General features: G+C 39.7%; 1 protein-coding gene across 10 annotated transcripts in view; it reads left to right on the forward strand.

Moving 5' to 3' along the window:
- RBFOX1 (RNA binding fox-1 homolog 1) overlaps positions 1 to 16,425 on the forward strand; it is a 916,481-nt gene that overhangs the window by 765,309 nt on the left and 134,747 nt on the right. For all 10 annotated transcript variants that reach the window (XM_063934243.1, XM_063934244.1, XM_063934246.1 and 7 more), the window contains one exon: positions 8,318 to 8,450. In XM_063934243.1, the coding sequence (XP_063790313.1) occupies positions 8,318 to 8,450 (133 nt within the window). The remainder of the gene's footprint in view (positions 1 to 8,317; positions 8,451 to 16,425) is intronic.

The raw sequence follows: 16,425 nt of genomic DNA on the forward strand, positions 1-16,425 counted from the left end.
ACACTTTTCCTAATGAACACTGAACCGATGACATCATATGTTACAGATTATATAAAAAAAACAAGAATATAACTATAAAACTATAATACAGAGATTAGTTTACAGGAGTTCATACACTGCTGGATGATGTAGTAATTAGCCTAAAAGCTGTCATAATATTTGAATATATATACTGGCTTATTTGTACCCTATGAAGGCGATATCTATGTGTATTGACAAAGAGAAGTTTTAAAGAATTGTTTACCTGGTTCACATTTTTTTTTTAAACTATCTACAGTGTAATTTTATACAGGAGATTTGCAGCAAAAAAACAAACAAACAAACAAACAAACAAACCACTATTTCTTTTAATACTAGTAGTCCTGTTTCAATTACAGTACACTTACATGTGGATTCTAAAAAATGCTATCCCGGAACCTGATTCATATTTGCTGACTTTCTTGGGAAAGGGTGAAGGAGGCGGTTCACAGCATAGGGAGTGGTGCTGGGGTCAAGATGACAGAATTGCATCATTGTGTCCCCTCTCCCTGCTGTACTGTGCTGAGATTAGTGACATTGTAAAGCAGTAGATGGGGCTATGATGATGGAGTTCAGTGCAAATCATGCAAAGCTGCCTGAACCTCCTAAAAGGTGGGCATGTATAGTTCTGGGAGACTTGAACACTCTTCTAGACAGCCGGGTTGCTATAATTGTGAGCCTCTATGCTATTCCAGAAAAGGCAAGTCTGACCTGATTGAGAGTTTATGAATCAGTAATATATGAACAAAGGGGGTCATTCCTAGTTGTTCGCTCGCTAGCAGATTTTAGCAGCATTGCACACGCTAGGCCGCCGTCCTCTGGGAGTGTATCTTAGCTTAGCAGAATTGCGAACGAAAGGTAAGCAGAATTGCGATTAGAAAATTCTTAGCAGTTTCTGAGTAGCTTGAGACTTACTCCTACACTGCGATCAGCTCAGCCTGGTTTGACGTCACAAACAAGCCCTGCGTTCGGCCAGCCACTCCCCCGTTTCTCCAAACAATCCCGCGTTTTATCCTGGCACGCCTGCGTTTTTTCCCGCACACTCCCAGAAAACATTCAGTATCCGCCCAGAAACACCCACTTCCTGTCAATCACACTCCGATCACTTCAACAATGGAAATTCTTCATTTGGACGTGAGTAAATCTACTAAGTTTTGTGTTAAAATACTTAGCGCATGCGCATTGCGTACCATGCACATTTTCGCCTTAATCGCTCCGTTGCGAAAATCAGCAACGAGCGAACAACTCGGAATGACCCCCAAAGATGCGTCTGGATTTTGATTTACATGCAACAGTTAATGTAGTATATACTATAGATTTGACTGGAGCAATGCGTCAACAATCATCATCATTTATATACATATATTATATATATATATATACACTGCTCAAAAAAATAAAGGGAACACTTAACACAATGTAACTCCAAGTCAATCACACTTCTGTGAAATCAAACTGTCCACTTAGGAAGCAACACTGATTTACAATCAATTTCACATGCTGTTGTGCAAATGGAATAGACAACAGGTGGAAATTATAGGCAATTAGCAAGACATCCCCAATAAAGGAGATGTTCTGCAGGTGGTGACCACAGACCACTTCTCAGCTCCTATGCTTTCTGGTTGATGTTTTGGTCACTTTTGAAAGCTGGCAGTGCTTTCACTCTAGTGGTAGCATGAGACGGAGTCTACAACCCACACAAGTGGCTCAGGTAGTGCAGCTCATCCAGGATGGCACATTAATGCGAGCTGTGGCAAGAAGGTTTGCTGTGTCTGTTAGCGTAGTGTCCAGAGCATAGAGGCGCTACCAGGAGACAGGCCAGTACATCAGGAGATGTGGAGGAGGCCGTAGGAGGGCAACAAACCAGCAGCAGGACCGCTACCTCTGCCTTTGTGCAAGGAAGAACAGGAGGAGCACTGCCAAAGACCTGCAAAATGACCTCCAGCAAGCCACAAATGTGCATGTGTCTACTCAAATGATCAGAAACAGACTCCATGAGGGTGGTATGAGGGCCCGACATCCACAGGTGGGGGTTGTGCTTACAGCCCAACACCGTGCAGGACGTTTGGCATTTGCCAGAGAACACCAAGATTGGCAAATTCGCCACTGGTGCCCTGTGCTCTTCACAGATGAAAGCAGGTTCTCACTGAGCACATGTGACAGATGTGTCAGAGTCTGGAGACACCAAGGAGAACGTTCTGCTGCCTGCAACATCCTCCAGCATGACCGGTTTGGCAGTGGGTCAGTAATGGTGTGGGGTGGCATTTCTTTGGGGGGCCGTACAGCCCTCCATGTGCTCGCCAGAGGTAGCCTGACTACCATTAGGTACCGAGATGAGATCCTCAGACCCCTTGTGAGACCATATGCTGGTGCGGTTGGCCCTGGGTTCCTCCTAATGCAAGACAATGCTAGACCTCATGTGGCTGGAGTGTGTCAGCAGTTCCTGCAAGACAAAGGCATTGATGCTATGGACTGGCCCGCCCGTTCCTCAGACCTGAATCCAATTGAGCACATCTGGTACATCATGTCTCGCTCCATCCACCAACGCCACATTGCACCACAGACTGTTCAGGAGTTGGTGGATGCTTTAGTCCAGGTCTGGGAGGAGATCCCTCAGGAGACCATCCGCCACCTCATCAGGAGCATGCCCAGGCATTGTAGAGAGATCATACAGGCACGTGGAGGCCATACATACCACTGAGCCTCATTTTGACTTATTTTAAGGACATTACATCAAAGTGGGATCAGCCTGTAGTGTGTTTTTCCACTTTAATTTTGAGTGTGACTCCAAATCCAGACCTCCATGGGTTAATAAATTTGATTTACATTGATAATTTTTGTGTGATTTTGTTGTCAGCACATTCAACTATGTAAAGAACAAAGTATTTAATAACATTTCGTTCATTCAGATCTAGGATGTGTTATTTTAGTGTTCCCTTTATTTTTTTGAGCAGTATATATATATATATATATATATATATATATAAAACAAAGTATATATAAATAACAAAGTATAAGCGGCGGCACTCAGGAATAAAGACACGTACACCAGCCGATTACTGCCAATGTTTCAATGCATCTGCATTTTCATCAGGGCTTTGTGGCCCTCACTCACTGAAGCACTCTGGTTCATTGCCTCAAGTAATGTGCTACTGCTGATATGACATAATTGTGGATGACATCATATGTCCTTATGTTTGTTGTCATCCTTTGTAAATGATTAGAAGGTATTGCTTGTTGTTTAGCAATTTGAAAAAGTAGAACATAATGATCTCGAAACATTGATAGAACAATAAGTAGTCTGATTTTATCTATTTCATTTTTGTTAAGCTTATCCTTGAGAACAAGTTCCTAATTTATTATCAGTTTCTTCTCTAGTCTAAATTCTTTGGCACATAAGCATACTGTACACACATTATATTTGTCAGAAGCCATTTGACCTACCCATGTTTATTATGCACAGTAGGATACCCCAAGATAATTCATACAAACACATAAAGAACATACAAGCTGTACACAGATAGTACCTTGGTTATAACTAAAAATCAAAGTCCTACCACTTAGAGGTAGCAATGCTAACCATGTTTTGTCATACTGGAGTACAGTAGATACCTTTTAATAATGTCAGTAGCATTATAGCTGTATGTCAGGGTGTGTATCGCGTTACCTGTGCCGGGTATCCCGGCAGTCAGCATCCCACCTGCTGGATCCAGGTGGTGGAATTCCAGCATAGGGGGGCCTTGCAGGCTCAGTGGTGACCTGTAGTCACCACAGGTTCTATTCCCACTCTATGGGTGTTGTGGACACCCACGAGTGGGAATAGTCTCTGCTAGTCGGTATGCCTACTGTTGGGTTCTAGAGGGGGCGGGATGTAGGGGGAGGTGATGTGACCGGCTGTCTCCTAACTACATCCCATATGTCTAGTAATGTTTTGTGCAATGGTTCCTGTACATCCTGTTCCATTAATAGTATGGGGTGATTTATAACTCTCTTGAGATACCAATGCTGCAGTGTAGCTTACTATGGTATGAATCAGAAGAGAAAAAAAGTAGTGAGCAGTATCATAAAATTGAGAAGCCTGAAAGAATAAAAGTTAACATCACAGGTTAGTACAACACAGTGTTCTAATGAAATAATAGTATTCTGTTTACTTCTTGCCTATATATTATTAATGTTCTTTATTTAATGCTTCCCACATTACACAAAGAGCATTATCCAATATATTTACTATAATTCACATTGGGATCCTATAAACACAATGCTCTATTGCTCTTCAGTGTTGACATTCTGTTTTATGTTGTATCTCAACATCTAAATCCTGACAGAATTACTGTAAACCTCGCTCTTTGCTAAAAGGAATCTCGTAAAGCCTGGAAGGTACTGTAGCCAGGTGATAATGGATGGGTTAGCATGATTTCAGTAATGCCTCTCACAGGCATTACAACCCATGGTTTCAGTAGATCATAAATGTTCTTTTTTGTTTTTTCATTTCCCTTACTTCAAAACCTGCTACTCTGCTATCAAGAAATATTACAGGCAGTGAAAGACGTTGGTTTTCTACGCCTTACTGGAAATATAGTGCAGAATAAATAAATAATGCAAAATGAATGTAGAACATCCTGAACACGTTCATTTATAAGCTTCAGTGAAACTTTTGCTTTCCAATTTGTAGATAGTATATAGATTTCATTTTGAAAATTCTATTTTTCTTATGCTCGGTTTTCTGGGTTTCTGAGAGTGTATTATTTGACACACTGAAATCATTTACAGAATGTTGCAATAGGTTACAGAAAGGGCTGCTCATTTCTCACTAACTGAAAATGAAGAAATTGAAAAGGTGAATCCTTCCACAATGATACAGGGAATTGGGTTAAAGAATCATTAGTTTATTTGGAGACAGAGAAAATGGTTGTTTTTAATGAGTCTGCATACAGTTTTGTATAGAATTTTAAATGCGTTAGCATGCAGTTTTATAGAGCAGTTTAAATTTGTTTTTTGGGATTTAAGTGTATATCACATCCTACATAAATAATAGGAATACGTTTAGTTGTGTTGGAATTGCAAGGTAATCAAATTGTACAGTATAATAGGCTTTTTGGCCGAGGTGCGAATTCCCAGCCATACAAAATACTGATGTACTAGGCTCCCAACTGCTTCTCAATGAAATACTTTATATCTCTTAATTGCAATGTGCACAAATGGCAGAGACACATATAATTATTTGACAGCTTTTTCGTAGTGCAGAGAAGGAAGGTGGAACGGTCCACTACAATAAGGACTGTCTCACCAGTTTGGGACAGTTGGGTAGTATATATAGTATCATGGATGAATCACACATGTGCTCTGCACTAGGGGCCTAATTCAGAGTTGATCGCAGCAGCAAATTTGTTAGCAGTTGGGCAAAACCATGTGCACTGCAGGGGGGACAGATATAACATGTGTAGAGAGAGTTAGATTTGGGTGGGGTGTGTTCAAACTGAAATCTAAATTGCAGTGTAAAAATAAAGCAGCCAGTATTTACCCTGTACAGAAACAAAATAACCCACCCAAATCTAACTCTCTCTGCACACGTTATATCTGCAGTGCACATGGGCCCTCATTCCAAGTTGATCGCTTGCTAGCTGCTTTTAGCAGCAGTGCAAATGCTAGGCCGCCACCCTCTGGGAGTGTATCTTAGCATAGCAGAAGTGCGTACGAAAGGTTAGCAGAACTGCTACAAAAAAATGATTGCAGTTTAAGAGTGGCTCGATACTTACTCCTAGCTTGCGATGACTGCAGTCTGTTTAGTACCTGGTTTGACGTCACAAACATGCTCTGCATTCGGCCAGCTACTCCTCCGTTTCTCCAGCCACTCCTGCGTTTTAGCCTGACACACCTGCGTTTTTTTAGCACACTCCCGGAAAACGGTCAGTTTCCGCCCAGAAACACCCACTTCCTGTCAATCACTCACCGATCAGCAGAGCGATTGAAAAGCGTTGCTCGCCCCTGTGTAAAATTGCTTAGTTTTGTGTGAAATTACTTGGCGCGTGTGCCCTGCAGCCCATACGCATGCGCAGAACAGCCGATTTTTAGCCTGATAGCTATGCTGCAAAAAACGGCAGCGAGCGATCAACTTGGAATGACCCCATGGTTTTGCCCAGCTGCTAACAAATTTGCTGTTGCGATCAACTCTGAATTACCCCCTAGGAGATATCAGACTTCAACAATCAGTTTCAATAGAAAATTAAAAACAGACATTATATTAATATAGATTTTTTTTATATTTTAATATAGAGTTTTTTAAAAACAGTATATTTTAATAATAAATATTACTATTTTCAGTAGTGCCTTTTACATAGGAGAGCCATCTTGATAAATATGGAGAAACCCTACAGTATATCCAGATGAATTTTTTTGCTGGATAAAGAGTTTGTCTCTCATTCAAAAATAAGCCCCTTAATCTTGTACTCAAGCATGTCCATTGACTAGCGTTTAAATTCATTGTGCAGTGAACTATGCTTACATCCAGGATGGAACAATATTTGTTTATGTGGACTCTGCCATGTCATGAGTGTGGTTCATAGTGTCGACCAAACTTAGGTCGACAGTCACTAGGTCAACCACTATTGGTCGACATTGACTAAGTCGACACCTAAAATAGGTCAACACAAGCATTAAGTCAAGATGACAAGGACAACATGACAAAAGGTCGACATGAGTTTTTTAAAAAAATATTGTGCCATTTTCTTCATAGAGTGACTGGGAACCCCAATTAGTGCACCGTGTCCACTCGCATGGCTTTTTACCATTCCCAATCGTAGTCCACGTGGATTGTAAAGTATGAAAAAGTAAAAAAAATGAAAATAATTGTGAAAAACTCATGTCGACCTTTTGTCATGTCAACCTAGTGCATGTTGACCTAGTGACCATGTTGACCTAGAAACCATGTTGACCTAATGCATGTCGACCAACAGTTATCAACCTAATGATTGTCGACCTAAGTGTAGTTGACCTAGATACCGGACACCCCATGTCATAACCAGTGTTAAAAAAAAAATGCTTTTTCATTGAGCATAATTCTGGAAATGGTAAAAAAAAAAACCTTCCTCCAAACAAGCTACTGTAAATGAGAAACTGTGTGAAAACTTTGTATGCTTCTGTGTATGTGTATGTGTATGTGTATGTGCATGCACTTATATGTATGCATTTGTGTATGTGTATGCAGTTGTGTGTACATTTGGTGGAAAAATATATGCATTTTTGTAAAAGTAGTGGGTTTTAACTTTACAGATTATTTATTATAATGATGAATGTTGTAATAATAATATGTATTCCCAAATATGGAATATGTATCAAAATATGATAGAATTGGTTTGTCATAATATCATTAATTTTATTTAAGAAAGATACAAAAAATATATGCTCGGTTGTTAAGACCCGACAATAGTGTTTTACACTTTAGACACTTGTATATAGCATTAATAATTGACAGGGAAAAGTGAGTAATTTTAAAATGACTACTTGTTAATTATATGGATACCACTTAACCATGCTCACCTGTTGTTCCAATGAGGTTTATTTCCTCTTGAGACAAGTGGAGCTGTCATTGCTGAAACAATCCCATTTCTTCCCCATCCACCCATTAAACCTGCTGCTGCCTGCCACCACACCACCTGCCACCATGACTGTTTGCCAGCAGATCTAAGTGAAATAGACAAGTGGCAGATGGGTAGGTGAAACACGAGGAGATGTATAAAGTGCAAAAGTGGACAAGTGGTGAAGATGTCCATAGCAACCAATCAATTAATTGGTTGTCCATAGCAACCAATCAATAGCAACAAATCAATCAATTTAGCTAACATTTATAAAGTACTTTCCATAAAATAAAAGGTACTGTAGAAGCTGATGGTTTATATAGGCAACTTCTCCACTATTTAGAAGGGTTGACAAGTCTCCTCTTACAGTCTATGTCTGCAGAATAGCAGAGAAGACTGACTGCATGTGTTTAGGCAGAGTCAGTAACAGGTGTCAAAGAGGTTGTGTGAACACAAAGATCACAAAATTGACAAATTCATGTTTTAAGTGTTGCCCGTATAAATAACAAGTACCATAAAATGTATTTATAATGAGATGTAAGTGATAAATAAAAAGAGGAAAATTAATACGTGATATTTCTAAACAATATAATCTGAATTCATAGTATTAACTATTGTGCCACTAGGATTTATGTTTTATGTGTATGTGTGTGTTTATAAAGTATCTCCTTTGTGTCTGGTGTTTTGAAATTACTAATTTGGGATGTAATTGTGTTCTGTTACAGTACCTGGCTTCCCCTATCCTGCTGCAACAGCTGCCGCTGCTTATAGAGGGGCACACCTCAGAGGCAGAGGCCGTACGGTCTACAACACATTTCGTGCGGCAGCACCTCCTCCTCCAATCCCTGCTTATGGCGGGTAAGAAATATATATCCCTTTTTATCCTATTATTATATTTTCCCCAGTAGCAGAAAGAAACTATTTTAGAGAGAAATGCATGCTGCTTTTGTCTTACCACAGAAACTAACACAGCATGTTGCCAGGCCAAGTGCCTGAAGTTGTGCACCTTGCACAGACTATTGAAAAATGACTGTAATTTGTTCTGTCATGGTTGGTGGCTTTAAGCATTTGATATGTCACATGTTGTTATGTAAATTCTACTAGAGCTTAAATGCTGCAGAAACAAAGAAATTGTTACAATTGATGATGTATCTTTGATGATTGCAAACATCTGGTCATTAAGGAGGTTGTATGAAGCTGAGACTTTGAAACTCCCCTCAAATTCTTATTAATATGGTTTCAATGCTCCAATAAAATGCATTTTTTATGTTAGCTTAGAATGCAGGTGTTTCTCTATGGAGATGTATGTTGTTGCATGCCGTCCACTAGCAAATGCAGATGGGAAAAAAAAAAAAAAAACTAATGTCCAACTTTTTTCTTATTTATGTAAAATGCCTATTGTTTGAGTTCCATTGTTTTAATTAAATATGTTCAGCTATTTGAATTTTATTCAGTTACTATAGGAGTTTACTATGTGTCATAACTTGTGTGTTATAGACAGAATTAGGGATATAAATAAAATTGTCAAAAGTATATAAATACTTCAGAAAAAAATTATGTAGGAATAAAAAGTAGTCAACGTAAAAAAAATTTGAAATAAGTATATATCACATATAAAAAACTTAGCATCATACATTTGTTTGCCCATACATATTATAAGACTTGTATCTGGCAAAAACAGTTTATTTTTTTATTTTTTTGGATAGAAGCTTTTGTGGTAATGTTAAAGTCAGACAGTCATGTACTAATATATTGCCTTGTTAGCTGGCACTACACAAGATATTGTTGAAATATTACTGTTATGATATTCTACCAGGAAAGAGCTATAATATGCACATTTAACCTTAGGTAGTTATAGTTCAGGAGTATACATTTGATAGTTTAGATTGTTTATAAGGCAAATATAGAAATTACCTACTGTACTGATTTAATGAAAATTAAGTCAAGCATTCCCATTTTTAGGAACCCCACAGTTCATCAGATATCCCCTTTCTACAGCTTGCACTTGCATTCAAGGACTAACTATCTTCTATGTAATCTCTGTGCAGTAGAAGATTGCTGCTGCAGGTTATTGGATGACTGGTGGGACTTGTACAATCACCTGCAACTATTCACTGCTTGCCAGAGTATTAAAGAATTGCATGTAGGCACAAGCACCAGTGACTATCTCTCGAACCATTTGGGTCTCAAACTTATGATCCTAGTTGTTGTCTTAGTTTAGAACGATAAAATATTGTCTTATTTTCTTCTTATACGGTTTTAACTTTAAAATTCTGTACCCTATTTTTTTACACTTATAAATTAAACTTTTGCACAAATATGAAAAAACCCATAATAGAGGGACTTAAACATTTCTGGCAACATATAAAACAATCACCAATTCAATCACTTTGGGAATGCCTGGTAAAAAAATGACACTTTGGAACTACATTATGTACAGTATTTCCAAGATCATTTAGTGGTCTATTTATTAACATTAGTTTTACTAAAATAATGTGAAAAAGGGTGTTTTCACACCCTTTTCACATTATTTTAGTATCACCTAAATGTATTAAAGGGCATTTGGAAAAGTTTTCATGAAAAACTGCTCCAAACCCTTTAATTCGCTTTTTTTAGTAACCCACATCGCATTCCCCATACTTATAATGGGAAATGTGATGTGGCCAAATTTACTAAAAAAAAAAAATTTGAAAAAAATACTGCAGTGTGCCCTGTGATAATCTCGCCAGCTCAGGCTGGCAAGTTCACAGGGCAGCACTGCAATAAGCACCCTTTTGCCCAGCTTTCTCTGTCCCTGGCTGAGAGAGCTGAGCGGGGACCTGGCAGAGTGACCAGCTATGTGTGTCCGATGGACACAGAAGCTGATCACAGTGTAAAAATAATAATAAAAAGTAAAAAAAAAGCCCATACTCACCTGTCCAGGGAGCCGGTGTCCGCTGCTATGGTGAGCGCTGCTGGGCGCCGGGTCCCCCATATGCTGCGCTGTGACCCCGGTGCAGTAAAGTGACACTGCAAAATGGCAGTGCACTTTACAGCACTGGGTGTCACAGCGCAGGAGAAGGACCCAGTGCCCGGCAGCATCCTGAAGCAGCGCTGACCGGCTTCCTGAACAGGTGAGTATATTGATCTTCTGGGGGGTCTATGGTGCGTGGAGGTAGTCACGGTGGAGGGGTCGACGGGCGGTGGCGGTAGCAGTGATGTCGGTGCATGCGCAGCAGGACATCAGGGTATTTTTTTAGGAAAAATTCCCTGATGATGCTGCGAAGAGGCATCGCAGAGACAGAGCTTGACCGCAAGCTCTGGTCCTGCATGCGATAATTGATAGATCCCTATGGTGTAATCAATTATCGCAGTGCGATTTTGGGTGATCTTATCACCAGTAATCCGCATCCTGGATGCAAATGGTTATAAATAGGCCCCTTGGAGTGTTGAAAATACAGACGAAAGTATGTAGTAGGTAAATTATCCAGAATGCGTTGAGATTTTATTTATTTGTCATGTTTGCCTAATTAGGATAATCATGATTATAATGTATTAAAACACATCTGAAGATTTTTTTATGACTTTTCTTACACTGGACTGTTGCAGTTCTACCATCTCTAAATTGTTTATCAGAGCTTCTCATAATAACTAGGAAAAAACACGCTTTGGTGGTCATAACTGTATAGGGCCAGATGTAATATGCCCTGAATAGGGATAAAGTGGAAGGTGATAAAGAACCAGACAAACAGCTCCTAACTGCCATGTTACAGGCTGTGTTTGAAAAATGACAGGAGCTGTTTGGTTTGTAGTTTATCACTCGCTACTTTATCACTTTTCGAGGCTTTGTTCATCTGACCCTAGGTGAGAAAATTACTTATCTACCTTACTATAGCCTAGAATTTTCATGATATGGTCCTGAAAATGAAATCTGATACCTATTTACTGTGCTCCATGAAGCCCTAAAATACTCCTGACACAAAGAAATAGTTTAGAATGCATTCAGACTCTTCCTTTAATGTATCTGTATAATCTATGCCAAAGTCAACATTAACTTTAACTAGAGCATGCAATGCAGGAATGAACATGTAATTATGCATACTGTGTGTTATCAAGTGTAAGCAGAGACAGGAAAGAGGTATTGTGTAAAAATCTAACATGGACCACAGAATTATAATTGTTATTATTATTATTATTATTATTATTATTATTATTATTATTATTAATTTGTATGATTGAACTGTATTTAGTGTTATTTGGTACTTAAGCATTTTGTTCTTTAGCAACATTATTTAGAATATATGGCATGGAGGTGTCCACCATGAGTAATTCTCAGCCTACAGTATATAGTAAGATTGGTAGATAAAGTGTAAAATCTGTGTATACACTTAGGTCATTCCATTACTTTATCTTGTGAGCAATGTCCTTATGTTACAAATATCTGAACTCTTTATACTTGTTACTTAGTAGCACTATTCCCTATAGGCTGTGTGATCTAGGAATAATTTATATTACCCTTTATAACACGTTCATACTATTTTACATTATATCTATGGTGGGTGGAACTTTGCTATAATTAGGGGTGATATTTTTAAAAACCAGCTCAAAAGAGCAGTCTGGCGACCAGGAACCATGTCTATTGGTTTCTAGCTGAACAATCATTGCACACAATGTTCATCGTGAATAGCATGTCCTTCATGTAGAATTATAATACCTTTCATTGTGAATACTTACATTTGTAGTTAGCGGTAAACAAATCTTGCACCTGCAGCTCCTTGTGCTTATTCACATGCTACTTAAATATAGTATGAGCCATGCCTAAGCAGTCCTCTCAGAGATGTGTCCTATTTGGAATAAAGTATTATCAGAATTGATTGTTTTAAGATGTCAGTTTTACATCTTCCCAAGAGATGTATTTATTTGGTAGTTGATAATAATAAGTGCCTGGTATTTTTTTGTTAAAAATAAATTATTTTAATAAAGGTTATTGCAACCTTTTAAATCCTAAAATACCACCTGGGCTATTGGTTTTAGTACAGTACGTTTAGTGTAACTCAGTACATTGAACTATGGTGTATGCAGTGCTTAAAGTGGTCCTAGAGAGGTGGTGGTACTCACCCCCCCATCCACCATGGCAGTGAAATAAGGGGACAGTGCGCGCCACAAAAAAGGGGCATGTTCTCAAAAAGAAAGGGGTGTGGTCACCCAATAGTATCCCCACTTCAAATTGTGCCACACGGTAGCACAATCTTATTAACATTACACCACACATCAGTGCCCTTATACACAAAGCCCACAGTGTAGCACCCCAAATACACATACTGCCCACAGCAATAGTGCCCCTTATACAATGCCCTCAGTAATAGTGCCCCTTATGTCCCCAGGAGTGATGCCCCTTAAACAGTGCCCCCTATGCAATGCCCTCATTAGTAGTGCCCATAGTAGAAATGCCCCCAGTGGTAATTCCCCATGTAGGGTTGCCCCCAGTAGTAATGGCCCCGTAGTTATGACCCCAGCCAGTAGTTATGCCCTCAGTAGATATGCCTCCTGTTGTTGTGCCCCAGTAGATTTGCCTCAGTAGTTATGCCCACAGTAGTTATGTCCCTGTAGTTATGCCCCCAGTCAGTAGTTATGCCTCCAGTCAGTAGATATGCCCCTAGTACTTATGCCCCCTGTAGTTATGCACCCATTAGATATGCCCCAGTCAGAAGTTTTGCCCCGAGTAGTTATGTCCCCTGTAGTAGTGCCCCAGTAGACGTGACCCAGTAGTTGTGTCCCCAGTAGATGTGCCCCAGTAGACATGCTCCCAGCAGATGTGCCCCCAGCAGTTGTGCCCCCAGTAGATGTGACCCCAGAAATTGTGCCACCACTAGATGTGATGCCAGCAGATGTGCCCCCAGCAATTGTGCCCCCAGTAGATGTGCCCCCAATAGTTGTACCACCAGCAAGTGTGCCCCAGTAGTTGTGCCCACAGCAATTATGCCCCAGTAGTTGTCCCCCAGCAGATGTGCCCCAAGCAGTTGTTCCCCCAGTAGATGTGCCCCCAGCCATTGTGCCCCCAGTAGATGTGCCCCCTAGTAGCACTGCTTACACACATACAATAAAATCAAAACCCCACTATACACACCAGCCCTGCTCCTGCTTCAGGACCACCTGGCCACCCGCTCTTCAGATCTGTGGGAGAGATGTCATGACATCGTTCCCATAGCACCACACGTGCACACTGCCTGAGCCAGAAGCTGGAGCTCAGGAGTGAGCTCTGGCGTCTGGTGGCCACTGAGAGGAATAAGCCGGGGGCCCGCTGGTAACAAAATCTCAGTGGGCTCACTTTAACCTCTTGGTGTACGCATTATTAGGGTTTGATATGCAAGGTCGACCACACTTAGGTCGACAGTGTCTAGGTTGACCACTATTGGTCGACAGTAAGTAGGTCGACATGGTTTCTAGGTTGACAGGGACCCTAGGTCGACATATTCTAGGTCGACATGAGTTTTTGCACTTTTTTTGGTGTTGTTTTCTCCGTACAGTGACCGGGAACCCCAATTAGTGCACCGTGTTCCCTTGCATGGCTCGCTTCACCTGCCATGCTTCAGGCAAGGTGTCTTGCCCCACTACTGCTGTGCTCACCACAGGTTACCATTCCCAATTTTAGTCCACATGGATCGTAAAGTATGACAAAGTTAAAAAAAATTGAAAAAAGGGAAAAACTCATGTGGACATTTTGTCATATCGACCTAGATCATGTCGACCTAGAAACCATGTTGACCTACTTTCTGTCAGCCAATAGTTGTCAACCTAGACAGTGTTGACCTAAGTGTGGTGGACCTAGAGACCGGATACCGCATTATTAAAGGCATACAGTATATCTAAAGGATACTTTTAACAAAGTAAACTAATTAATATGAATGAACTGGTCCTTTACCCAATCTATCATGTTTAAATATTTTTTGGGAAATCCATTTTAACAGGGGAAAAACACCAAATATCAAACCCACAAACAGTCTATTTAATTATCTTCATGCTACTGCAGATTCAAACAACCAGTAATGAAAAAAGATCAGTTTTCAACTTCTGTTTAAGTCCATTGAAATGACACAGACAGGCATGTGTCCTAAGCACCTATTCTCCCACATTACAGATTGACCCCATATAAAGAAAACATTGACATTTATAATAATAAGTATATGTAAGATGTGCTGTTAATAGCCTAGATTTTCTGAGGTGTTCCTTCAACATCAGCACTTTTTATATATAGAACTGTAAACTATAATTTAAATACAGTATTTGTTTGCATGTATTCATATTTTATTCAGATACAGTATATTATAATTATTGAAATATAATTATTCTGAAATGATTTCACCACCTTATTAATGTTTCCTATTCAATATAAATATATATATATATATATATATATATATATATATATATTTTAAAGAGATACCATCACTGCCTGAATTAATACATTTTAATATGGTACATAGTATGCACTTTTAACCAATCATAACTATTATAGAATCACAATACAGGACCTGACCTAAGTGTTTGATCTAAGGGCCAAGCCCTGGAAAAAGCGCACAATTTAAGGGGTAGTGGTCAGCACAGCAGTATAGAAAATAGTTAAGGTGTAAATCATTGTGTGTTTAGGCTTACTCAATGATTTGAAGTGTTAGAAGGGGATGTCACATAATCCTGCCAGTGCCAATCAGTATATTTCCCCAGACTAGTGCAATTATAGAGGCATATCCACGAGATTTTATTGACATCAGTACTTTGTAGGTCCACCATGTGCAGTGATTACTGCAGATACCCTTCTTGGCAAACTTTCCATAAGTTCCTGGACATCAGCATGCGGTATATTTTGCCATTCCACCATAAGTATAGTGACCAACTGCGACACTGAAGAAGGTTGAGTCAGTATAGAATGCACCTATCACTCCAATTCATCCCAGAGGTTCTCTGTGGGTTTAAGATCTGGACTCTGAGCTGGCCAGTCCATCTGGGTTACTGAATCTTTTGAATACCAGTCCAGCATCGCCCTGGAAACATGACATTACGCAGCTTACAGTAATCCCCTTTTCAAACTTGGTTAGCTCCTTCCAGCAAGCCATTTCATTAGTAAATGATCTAATCAGTGCTTCTCTATCCATTTTATACCTGTATGAACATGTTTCTGCATTTGCACCTACAAATGTGTACACAGCAGCTGTGCCAATATATGCAAATATTGCTGCCATCTGGATTTATATTGAAACACCCAATGATGGTCTTGCAAGTCCCAGAATCTGCATACAAAGACACAGCATCCATCACAGATCAGTCCATTTTTAAAGTTCTGAGTAGCCTACGGCTACTAACAAGATGCTGAAGACATTGCAGCTATATACGGGATCGCAGTAGCAGCCTCAAATACTCTGCTCTTCCCAATGGTTCTGACATGTCTGTGTTTTTGCTGTAACTCACAGTTACTGTTCCTCCCCAAAAATGGTCCCTGACCGTCAATCACTTTGTGAATAATGGGTCTATTTACTAAGCCTTGTATGGAGATAAAGTTGCTGGAGATAAAGTACCAGCCAATCGGCTCCTAACTGCCATACCACAGGCTGTGTTTGAAAAATGACAGGAGCTGATTGGCGGGTATTTTATCTCCAGTGATTTTATCTCCATCCAAGGCTTAGTAAATAGACCCCTAAATCCTCAATGTGACCGCCATCACAAGACCATTACAGCACATGCACAGTGTAACTGTCATGTGCAAAAAAAATCACTCAACTGCCACAAAATCATGATTGCATGCATTTCTTAATCAGGCCCATAGTCACTGATGCTCAGTTTGACATATCTTCTGTTTTGG

The sequence above is a fragment of the Pseudophryne corroboree genome, chromosome 7 (genome assembly GCF_028390025.1).
Source record: "Pseudophryne corroboree isolate aPseCor3 chromosome 7, aPseCor3.hap2, whole genome shotgun sequence".
In the NCBI taxonomy this organism is placed as follows: domain Eukaryota; kingdom Metazoa; phylum Chordata; class Amphibia; order Anura; family Myobatrachidae; genus Pseudophryne; species Pseudophryne corroboree.